The sequence below is a fragment of the Apodemus sylvaticus genome, chromosome 1, assembly GCF_947179515.1.
Source record: "Apodemus sylvaticus chromosome 1, mApoSyl1.1, whole genome shotgun sequence".
NCBI lineage: Eukaryota > Metazoa > Chordata > Mammalia > Rodentia > Muridae > Apodemus > Apodemus sylvaticus.
The window spans coordinates 84,120,028-84,132,131 of record NC_067472.1 but is presented as its reverse complement, the minus strand read 5'-3'; the positions used below and the strand labels follow the sequence as shown (position 1 = coordinate 84,132,131).

The 12,104-nt window shown below is 44.2% G+C and overlaps 1 protein-coding gene across 1 annotated transcript in view; it reads right to left on the bottom strand.

The window, feature by feature from the left end:
- The window catches only part of Usp31 (ubiquitin specific peptidase 31), a 67,099-nt gene extending 57,769 nt beyond the window's left edge, over positions 1-9,330 (bottom strand). Inside the window, exon 1 of the mRNA XM_052199943.1 lies at positions 8,535-9,330. Within this exon, the coding sequence (XP_052055903.1) occupies positions 8,535-9,152 (618 nt within the window). The 5' untranslated portion in view covers positions 9,153-9,330. The remainder of the gene's footprint in view (positions 1-8,534) is intronic.
- Between the last annotated feature and the right edge of the window lie 2,774 nt (positions 9,331-12,104).

Genomic DNA, 12,104 nt, shown 5'->3' with positions numbered 1-12,104 from the left:
GTACACCCTTCTGCACAGCAACTCATTCTCTGGCTTTATTTGCTCATAAAGTCCTGAGTACTGAAGCCTGCCACTCCATCTCTGATTTCTTCCCTGCTCTCTGAAAGTTTAAAGCGTCAAGTGAGGTCTGCTCCAAGTCTTTGACAGCCTGTCCACACTGCTAACACTGCTAATACTGCTAACACACTGCTAACACTGCTAACACACTGCTAACACTGCTAACAGTCTAGGCTGTAAACTGTCCTTAGCTATGGCTTCCTCAGTTCAGATTAACCAGTAGTGTGCACATTCCACAAACGAGGAGCAGTAACTTGATACTGAATAAGACATAATTGCTGCCCACTGCATAGAGGGAACTGGGTAAAAAAACAATGGGTTCAGAAATCTGAACCCCCTTGTCTCTGGATAAGTTCTGTTTTTCAACAGTTCATACAATGTAGAAATTATCTGGGCCTAAGGAAGAATCTACAAATAACTGCACCTGATCCTGTTATCCTTTGAGGAACAGATGGTTCTTTACTATCTCAGTTTCGTCTCAGTTATTAGCTGATGCAGGCTTTCTCACTATATCATAATTATTTGCCATTTTGTTGAAGGCTACTGATTTTTGTCAATGGCATACAAGTACTCAATAAGGATAGTTCTCTGTCCCAAATTAATATAGATATTTAATGTTAAAATTCACACAGAATAACTTTTTTAACTTGACAAAATGAGAAACTTTAAAGAACATGAAATATCTGATACCGCCGTAAGCAATATTTGATATCAATAGAACTGATGAAACAATGCAAAATTCATAACTACATCAAATCCTAAGGAAGCCTTCAGAAGCAGGGTGACCATAAGATTGGATGAGAACAGCATCCATTAGCACTTGCTGAGTACTGTATGCAGGCCCTCTGCCAGGTTCTTCTCTAATTTATTCCAAAACAGGCTTAGGAAGTAGATATACTGTCATCTCCTTTGCAGATGAGGAAGTGAAGCCCAGAGAGGTAAGCCTCAAGGTCTCACCATAATTAGAGGAGTAGGAGTAGAAGAAAGACCACTAACTTACAGCTTACCAAATTACACAAGCCTCAATATAAATCCACACACACAAGCACAGTCACCTCGAAATTACTAAAAAGAGAAATGTTTGGAACATAACAGAAAAGGAAAAAGTATCAAAATCAGAGTAGATAGCATAACCAAATGGAATTTATACCTGCTGTGAAATGTAGTTACAACATATTAAACATCAAGCAATGTAAAATACCACACATTTACAAAATTCGGGGTGGGGGCAGGAATATCTCAAACTGATACAGAAAAGAAACATTTTACAAAACCAAAACTCTTTCAATGAATTAAGTGGGGATTGGGGGGAGGATCAACAAACTAGGAAGAAAAGAATACTACTGCCTCAGGACATAGGCAAGCCCTCTCAATGGTAGAAGCCTGAAAGCATCACCTCTAAGACCAAGAAATGAGACTAGGATACCCAATTTGCAATAAAAACAAATATAAATAAGATAAAAATAAAATAAAAAAGCTAAAACTATCAAAATTGGAAAGAAGCCTATCTATTTCACAAATGAAATCACTTTTATGTAGAAAAACTAGATACCAGGAAAATCTGCTAAAATCAGATAGCAAAGTTGCAGAATACAGAATCAACATGACAAAAGTATGTCGATGACACACTTTTATACCCTATTAATAAACAATCCAAAGAAAAAATTAGCAAGTCTACCTATTCAGCTGAGACTGTAGCTCTCAATTCAGCAGCAGAAAACTTGTTTGATATGTGCAGGTCCTGGATCCCATTACCAAACCAAAAAGAGCTATTCTTTTCACAATAGCATCATTGAGAATAAAATACCAGTTTTAATCAAGGCAGAAAAAAAAACCTGTACTAAAACTCAAAACACAGCTGAAAAGAAAAAATGACATAATTGGAGCTGCCCCATTTTTATGAACTGCAAAATTCAGTATCATTATAATGACACTGCTACCCAAAGCAGTCTACTGGATGACTATAATCCCTATCAAAATTTTAACAGCATTTCTTTTTCAGAAAGTCCTTAAGTTCATATAGAATATCAAGAGACTCTGAAAATAAAAGGATCTTGAAAAGGATAAAGGTGGGGGTATCACACCAGATTTTCTAACTTACCACACAATCATAGTAATCAAAATAGTGTGTCACAGACATTAAGACAAACATATAAAACATATATTGCACATATATATAAAGAGTCAAATTGTTGGCAATGATGAGAAAAAGATAATCTCTACATGTGTCTCAAACCTATCTCCTCTCTCCAGTGTTCTCACCCAGTCCGTCATAAAAGCCTACTGCCTGGTGGTCTCCAAGCTTGTTTTCTGCTCACTATTCAGCACCAGAATGAACATTTCTGGTTTGAACACAGTCATGCCAGAACACTGCTTGAAACCAGTAACAACCAGCTTTTGCTCAGAATGAAATCTAAATATTTCATCTTGGCCTATAAGACCCTGGGGGACAGTAAGACCTGTCCCTTTCCAGCCTCATCTGCCCCACTCTTGTGCCTCCTTGCACTGCTAACAAGACTTCTAAATACACCTCCAAGTCTTTCCAACAACATAGCCTTTTTGAGTCCATTTTGCTCCCAAACCTTCTGGCAAACTTATTATTCTCACACATATACCTTATCTTTTTCTTAGCTCTTAGGATTTAAAATTTCACCAGGCAGTGGGGTCGCACGCCTGTAATCCCAGCACTCTGGGAGGCAGAGGCAGGCAGATTTCTAAGTTTGAGGCCAGCCTGGTCTACAGAGTGAATTCCAGGACAGCCAGGGCTATACAGAGAAACCCTGTCTCAAAAAAAGAAGAAGAAAAAGAAAAAAAGAATTTAAAATTTCTTACTTATCAGTATTGACTGACTAATGTGTGCCTCCTCTGTGACAAGTTCTGAGAAGGGACCATTGTTGCCTACTGCCTTTATTTTACCATTGCTCTATCATTTTATTTAAACACTATATACCCAAAGAGTAGCTAGCACAGTGCCAGGAACTCCAATTTGTAGAAGTGTTAACTCCTGACAGTGAATTCTGACAGTGAACTAAAAGATCAATCAGTCTTCTGCTGATATTTCAACTTACAATCTGGTCCTTTTCTGAACTCCTACTGAACCTACAATTAATAGTTCAAGATTGCTTCCTTATAATAGATAGGTCCTCTGACAGCAAAAACTTTGTTCCATAATCTTTACACTAAATCCTCTATTCCCAACCTCTCCTCTAAACTAGCTCCTTTAAACACAATAATTGAGCAATAATTGGTGTGGTTAAAGCAGATGCCATGTTTTAAATGTGACTCCCAAAGCTCCTGTTCTTGAAATGTAATCCCCAATACAAACACTGAGACCTTTAAAAGCAATTAGGCATAAGGGCTCTGCCCTCAAGAATGGATAAATGTCATTATCAGGAGTAGGTTCCTGATAAAACAAGTTTACACCGCATTATACCCTCCTTCCTCACCTCCTGCAAATTCACAAGCTCTCCATCTTCTGACCAATCATCTTCTGCCATAGGAGGAAGAATCAATCCTCTTTGACAGATGTGGGCCCCTCAACATTGGGATTCCCCATCCCCAAAATTTTATGAAATACATTTCTTTAGAAGTTACCCAGTCTATGTATTATACTAGCAAAAAGAACCAGAACATTAGCAAACACTGAATTCTATAATTGTCTGTGTATTTCATTCCCCAAGTAGCCTTCTTAGGCAATTTCTTTCCTGCCTTCTGTGCCTGATAAGAAGTGATATATATCAGCTCATGCATTTAAAGAGTCTGAAAGGGTTGTTTTTAATCACGAATTCTGTAAGCGCCTGATCCTCAGGAGCAATGGCATACATTCAAAACAGGCTGCAGATGACCTTATTTTCACTACAATTCAGCACCACAGTCTCAGAGGGAAAATATGCTGCTCGCCTCAGCATGTCCACTAGGCCTGCTCAAGCACTCCACTGAGCCCTGTCATGTCAGAGGCTCGGTAGATAAGGCCACTCCAGGCCAAGTGTTTTTGATTTCTGCAAACTTGGAAGGCGCCTCCAGATTACTCCTATCAGTAGATCACTCTGCTGCAGTTGCTCTTTGGGATCGTGATTTGAAAACTGAGCCTATGAAACGTACCTATCTTGGATGAAAGGGGATCATCTGTCTTTTTTTACACTTGTTACAAAGAGGACTGAGTACTAACAAAAGCCATTCCTAAGAACCTGAACACTCATGCTCTTGGTAAAACTAAAGCAATATGTTGATTCCCTTTTATAACACCAGGATGAGTATTCAGATTTCAAAATAATTTATTTACCTTACTGTTTTATAAAGAAAGCGCCTGACACAGGGTTCTGTCCAAATTTTACCCTAGTGAGCATGCTTGTACATACTCACACATGTACACACACACTCTCTGTGTGAACACACGTGTACCAAATCTACAAGGTAAACAGGCTATAGGCTGGGAAAGTTAGGGAAGTCTGTGCTAAGGACAAACTGCGTCTCCATCTCAGCACTTCTGATATCTTGGGCTGAGTGATGGGGGGGGGGGGGGAGAGAGTTCACATTGTGGCATACAGACTCCCTGAAATATACCCAGTAGATGCAAAAGCACTCTCATCCCATGTGTAAATGCTAAGTATATCTCCTAAGATAAGACAAATGTCCCAGGGGGTGAAAGCTATGTGGCACGGAAAAAGGTAAAAATGCTCTCATCAGAAACCAGTACATGAACAGTATCAGAGCATTAAGACACATGTTTAAAAAAAAAATACAGGCTTCAGCTAGAGAACTTTCTTGAGGCATATCAAAGTAGGGCCAATTTGTCATTCTAGCCAATAAAACTCAACTTTTGCAACTATAGTGCAAAGTAGGGCCAATTTGTCATTCTAGCCAACAAAACTCAACTTTTGCAATCATAGTGCAACCAGAAGCAAAAAAACCCAAAATAATAAAACTAAAGAAAACAAAAAGCATATCTACCTGGCAAGTTCTTTAAACTCAAATCAGTGTGGTTAGAAGGAAGAATTCTAACTGAAACTTACACAGAGAAACATGAGTAACCTGGAAGGCTTAACACGATAAGATGACACTCAAATCCAGTGAGTGTTTTTCTAGACTTTAAGGCAAAATCAAGAAGGCTAATTGGTTCTATTTCCTCTGCCACTCCAATCAGGTGATGGCTGCCTGGAGCCAAGAACTGAGGAGGACTCTGAGATTCAATGAACTGCAACACACAAATAAGTATCCATGATGACCAGACATGGATCAGGGACAGACAAGATCACATCTATCTCCAACCAACTCTCCACAGAGAGCAAGAGACAAAAAGAGAGGGAGAAAGGGCAAGGGAGGAAAACAGAAAGGGAGAAGCCCTACACTCTCCTACCTTATCAACTCAGGCTCCCAACTTCCCAGAACATCCAAAGCATCCCACAAAGCCCTTCACAATTTCTTCACGATTCCCCAAAGGCCGTCTGCACCACTATGGCTGGTCGTAGTGCAACCAACTACCTAGTGTCTCTCTCTTTCCTCAAAGCATATGCAATTTTACATTACCCCTTATCACTTCCTGACCCAGGAAACTTTGATGCCTCCTGTTCAGTGATGTCCTATCATCTGCTCCTTGAAGTCATTATTCAAAGCATAATCCTTAGATAGGCAGCAGCGTTATCACCTGGGAGCTTGTTGGAAAAGCTAACTTCGAGGCCTCACTCCAGCTAATCAGAATTCCCTTTACCACAAGATTCTCAAGTGAGCTATAAATGTGAGTCATGTACAAGTTCAAGTGCAAAGATGAGCTCTCAGGGAACCTAAGTCCCACAGGAATCTACCCCTCATAGCAAGTGTCTGGCCCATTGTAAATGAGGTCATTTGGGTGGGCTGCCTAAGAGACAAAACCCTATTCATCTGCTATATTAAAGCAGGAAACCAAAACACCTGCTTCTAGCCTTCATGGCGGCCAACTGACAGGTATGTCACTCATGATGTCAGCAGAAGTCTACTGGGGGCTCCTAGGAGAACATTTATTTCTCTCATGACTTCTTGTCTTCCTACTGGAATACCAGTAGGCACCACAGGTGCCTCTGTCAGACAACCATAAGTAACACACACAGATGAAAATCCCAAGAACAGCTAAGGACAACAGAGAGGAAACAGAACGGTCTGCATCAGTAGTGGGTCCATGAACTCTCCAGAGAACCACCAGACTACAGTGCCAGCCTGTTCAACATTCCTACTTCACAAGGCTCTCATTAAGGAATCTTCTTCCTGATGCTGAATGCATTCCTATGTGAGTAAACTGTTACTAAAAGGAAGGTGAATTAATGAATACACACTGAACTGTACTGAAGTTTCAAAAGATTACAGTGTTTCAAACATGAGGACTCTCAAGAATCAGCTCAACACTGCCAAATATGCCTCTAAAGTCTTTATTCTTCTAAAAGTATTGACCCATTTCTGTTAGTAGCTTAATGGATGTAAAAGTGAGCACAACCTCATAAAAAGCAATGGAAATGACATCGAAGAATGCATTCAACTTTGCCAAAGTATACCTGTCAATCATCCTGCACACCTTGAATTACTAACCTATCTGCTTGCTCTCATAGCATATAGATACAGAAGGGAGCAGCACCTCCTAAAACCAACTGCAATGTTCACATGCTAAGAAGCTGACATACCAAGAAAATGCAAACTTCGCACTAGAATCCTGCCTTGAAAACCTCCCCTCCGCTGGGGTTACCTGTGGGTAACTCTAAGCAAAGTAGAGGAATCCTACAAAAAATGTTGTTCTCCTAGTTTTTTGCTTTGAGACTTCTACCATGAATCTTTGTTTCTCTAGTCCTCATTCCAGACTAATATTTCCATTCAAAATTTCAAGATCAAACAGCTAACACTTTTTTCTTTTTAAGCAATATAAATACATTATAAGCAAAAACAACTAAAAAGGCAGTGGCAGTGCTGCTCCTCAGCAAGAAGGCAGGACCCAGCCAAGGCAGACTCCTCAGCTGCATCATCACTCAGTCCTGCCATCCCATGAGTACTTAGAGAAAAGTATTTTAGAGAGAAACTTGATAGCACAATGGAAAACCAGTACCACTTGCCATAAATAGAAGTCAAATAAAAAAAATTCAATAAAAGCATAATAACCTTATTAAATTTAGCTACTGTTGGACTGACAAACATGGCAACCTGAGTTCAATCCCCAGAACCCACATAAATGTAAGAGAAAACTAACTCCATACATTGTCCTCTGACCTCTACACAAGTGCCACACACACACACCATGCACGTGTAAATAGTTTTTAATGCTGTCTACCAACATCTCTAAACTTGAAACATTTTCTTACTTTAAAAGAGTGGAGAGGGGTAGGTTGATCCCAGCATACAGAAGGCTATCAGGAAGATCTTAGGTTGAAAGTCCGCTTTGGCTGGGCGGTAGTGGCGCACGCCTGTAATCCCAGCACTCTGAGAGGCAGAGGCAGGCGGATTTCTGTGTTCAAGGCCAGCCTGGTCTACAGAGTGAGTTCCAGGACGGCCAGAGCTATACAGAGAAACCCTGTCTCGAAAAAGAAAGTCAGCTTTGGGCTACATAGTGGGACTCTGTCTCAAAATATAAAGAAGGCTGGTAGACAATCAAAGAATGGGGGTAACTATCAAACTGAGGACTTCTAAGCATGAGGAAATGAGGGATGGAAAGCAAAGACTTATTTTTCACTGTCCAACTCCATTCTCGATAATATCATACCCATATCCCACCTCAAAGTATCCCTTATACAATCTCCAATTACCTCTCTGCTCAGCTTACAGTAAGACCCCAACTCCTTAGAATAGCCTAAATGACCCTCGTCATCTGGACCCGCAAACTCCTTTGCCTCCCAACCTCATCCTCTCAGTACGTGGGCAGCTCCACCAGCAGCTGCAAGCCGGGGGCCAGGACCACCTCCTCCATCTATTACATCAGAGGGTTCTGCCTTCTTCAAACAACTATCGATAACACCTGGTTCACTTTACTTAAGAATAAGAGAACAGTACTACGCATGTACGATCCTAGACATAGCTGAAGCACTTTATGTATCATACTGAACCCCCAAAAAGTGCCCAAACTGGGTAATCTCGCTGTCCAGCGTAACCTGTCAACTTGCTTTGAGTAAATACCAGGTAACCGGGAGCATAAAGCGGCTAGGTCATTTACTACTTAAGAAGCAGAAGCCGGAGTCGAACCCAGAGGGAGACTCTCCCACCAATACCCGCTCCAGAGACTGAAGTTCCCTGAAGGCAGGGTCTTGGTCCTGGCAGCACCCATCCCCAAGGCGGATCACAAGACCTGGCGCCTATGTTCTGGCGCTCGGGAGCCAAGCTGGCTGGCTGGATGGTGGGAGGAATGCGTTCCTTTGTCATCTGGGTTATCTTCCAGAACTCTCTGAGCATCCAGCGCAGAAATCCTCCGGCCCGAAGAGGCCGAGCCCAAGAAGCACCGGAGCTCCAAGGTCCCCCCGCCCCGGGCTCACCTTGAAGTCTCGGCTGTGCTGCGGGGTGTACTCCAGCGTCCAGAGCGCCCGCACCAGGTGCGCCAGCTGCTCGGTGACCTCGCCCTGGCCGTGCGGCCCGCGGCCCGCCGGCTGCGACTCCGACTCCGGCTCCGGCTCCGGCCGGCCCGCCCGGTACTGGCCCAGCGCCAGGTACTCGGCGAAGAGCTCGGTGTTACTGAGGCACTGCAGCGTGGCGTTCATGAAGCACGTGTTGCCGTGGTTGCGGAGCCCCGCCACGCCGGGCACCGGCTCCGAGGCGCAGGCGGGAGGCGCGGGCGAGGCAGGCGGCGGCGGGCACGGAGGCGGCGTGGGCGCGGAGGCCGGCCCGGGCGGGAAGCAGCTGCGGAGGCCGCCGCGGTCCGGGGCGGCGCCCTCGGAGCTGAGGTGCGAGAGCGTGGACAGCGTCTTGAGGACGCGGCTCATGAAGCTGCCCACCGAGCGCGCCGACGACGGCGACGAGGGCGCGGCCGGCCCGGGGCCCCCAGCGCCGCCGCCCCCCGCGCGGCCACTCCGGAACAGCCGCTTGCTGAACGAGCGCTTCTCCTTCCCGCCCGCCGCCACCGGCGGCCCGGGCCCGGGCGCCGTTACCTTGGACATGGCGCTGGTTGCCGACGCTCATCACCGCGCCAGTCCGCCCGGGCCGCGACTCCGCCACGGCCGCCGCCGCATCCCGCCGCCTGCGCCTCACCCGGCCTGGGGGGCTTCGCGCCCTACACCACCTCAGAGCGCCGCGGAGAGAGCGAGCGAGAGAGCGGCGACCGAGGGGCGCGCGTGCGTCGCGCGGCCGCCCAAGTGGGCAGCTCACGTGACTCGTTGGAATCGCAGCCCCGCCCCACACTGAAGCTGCAAGGCCGCCATATTGACTGTGGGAATAGGGCTGTCCCTTAACGCTAATGCAAGGACTCCTGGCTCAGGGCGTGGTTCTGCGTGGTGAAGTTCAAGACTGGCCATGTTTGGTATGGGCACAGTCTTGTACACTAGGGCAGGCACTGGATGGTGGATTTCAGGGGTGGGTCTCCGTCTTTGCTTGTCAAATGGAAAAGATCTAGAGAAAGTACAGAATTCAAGCTTCCATGAACTGATAGATACAGTTTTGTCTTGGTCCAGGCGAGTTACCTCAGCCTGGCTCCCGAGGGACTACCGCGTACCACCCAAACGTGGTCATAGAGCTGGCACTTTCTGGTGGGCTTTTCTTTCCGGATGTTCCTTGGGAGTCTCAGCAAACTAATATTATTAGAATTTGCCTTACTGAAAAGTTTTGTAAAATACAGTCTTTAAATCTACTGAGCTCTCCCTTTAATCCCTCAGTACACTGAGCATTTACTCATTCATTCATTCATTCAATAAATAGCAGCTAGACACTTGCAGTTTGCCAAATACTGTACTAAACTCTAAGGATACTCCAAGACTGAAACTAACTGGGTTTCCCCTTGCCTTTCTACAATTTACTCATTCATGATAACCTCTGTCTTCCACACACTGTGCCAATCATGGAATACTGTCCTTAGTCTTCAGTTCAGTGCCTTTGATATCTCATTTAAACCCAAATTTGGCTCAAAGACTTAAAGCAAGGGTCACAGATGCACTATTATCACAGAGGCTAAATAGGTCATAACAATGAACAAAGAATCCTGGTGAAGGGTCGGTCATCTGCTGATCGGTCATACTTCACATGCCTTGGGAATACAAGAAATGCTGTGGACAGTGGCGACCTGCTAATTAGCACTCTTCTAAAAAGATGGCTTTCACTCACCTCCAGTCAGTTGTTCCCGTGTGAGAATGAGGGCTTAGTGTTACTGGATCATCTGATTTTTAGAGAAAAGGTGGAAATTCTATTTTTAAATGTTGGTTCAATTTTTAAAAAAGAAAAAAGCGCATAGTGCATGGGAGAAGAGTGTGCATTGAGGCTGCCTTCTACTCAAAGCCCACTGGTTCCTGACTCTCTCTCTCTGTATGCTCTCTTTGCTGAGAGATGAGCCTGAGTCCTGGTTATGGCACAAAGGAGATATTGGGAAAGAAAGCCCATAACATTTTAAAGATAGAAAGGCCACCCTACAGCCATCTCAAAGCAAATAGTTTGGCCTCTAGATGTCTATTCAATAGTAAATATGGTATCCTGTAATGATGTTCTTGGTTTGCTCTGAATAGGCTCACATCCCCTCCACTTCTACCTCCTAATCAAAACATCTATCCTAGCTGTACCTCTGGCTCCTTGCAGCATCAGAAAGAATGCCACTTGATCACATTAGAAGCTGAAGCCTGTGGCCCTCCACCTTGGCACACATGCTTGCTGCTTCTAGTGATTTAATCCCAATTGGGAACATTTACCCAAGCTGATCCATCAGCTCAAGGTATCTTTCCTTGAACTTCCTCATTTAGTTCGCCTCTTTTGATCTCTAAAATCTTGCCTTCATTAATTGCATTTCTGCAGACTCTCTTAGTACCTTTTGGCCATACCATTAACCTGACCCTGTTGGAATTCAACAGACAATGAGCCACCAGCTTAGTTGTTTTCTATTGCTGTGAAGTTACCACGACTGAAGTAACTGGTAAGAGAAAGTACTTAATTAGGGGCTTGCTTACAGTTGCAGAGCTAGTCCACCATCATCACTGTGGATAACAAGCGGGCAGAGATGATGCTGAAGCTGTAGCTGGGAGTTTACATCTCATCCAAAGGGTGGAGGCAGAGAGAATGAGAGCAAGAACAAGAATGTGTGTTCGCATGCATATGAGAGAGAAACAGAGACAGAGAGACAGAGAGAGACAAACAAAGACAGAAACAGGCTGTGCTTAGTATGAACTTTCAAAAACTTTCAGCGACACACCTCCCCCAACCAGGCAACACCTCCTAGGTCTTCCCAAAACCCAAAACAGTTCCACTAATTACAGACCAAGCATTCAAATGCATGCGCTTATGGGAGTTCACCTTCATTCAAGCCACCTTGTAGGCTCAATCCACAAGACCCTCTCCCATTTTACTCATTAAGGATGCTCAGGTAAGATTGCTTACTCTACATGAAAACATCTAAATTACATCTGAATTTCTGGAGGGATATCTGAGAACTGCCTTTCCAAGCTCCTCCTACTAGTTTAGGCTTATTAGTCTCTGAGAATACTAAACCCATCCAATCCTGGCTTATCCAGAACAGGCTTTGAAGAGTCCCTTGTTAGAGTACTAATACATTGTTGTTGTTGTTGTTGTTGTCGTCCTCCTCCTCCTTCTCCTACTACTATAATTTTATTTATTTTTATGTGTATAAATATGTTTGCCTGAATGTATGTCTGTAAATCACATATGTACAATGTACTGGAAGTCTTAATAAACACTGGGCCATTAAGAGACCTCAGTTCAATTCCTAGCACCCACAGGGCAGCCTGTGACCCCAGTCTCAGCCCAGTATGTTCATTCTCAAGATTTATCTGAAACAACATTCCATAATAAATATCGCACTGCCCTCCCTTGCACTTACCAAGGAAAACACAACTGAGAAATAAGAGCACCGTGAGGAGCATCCTTGCCTATGCTTTAGTTATTCTTCAACTATCCTT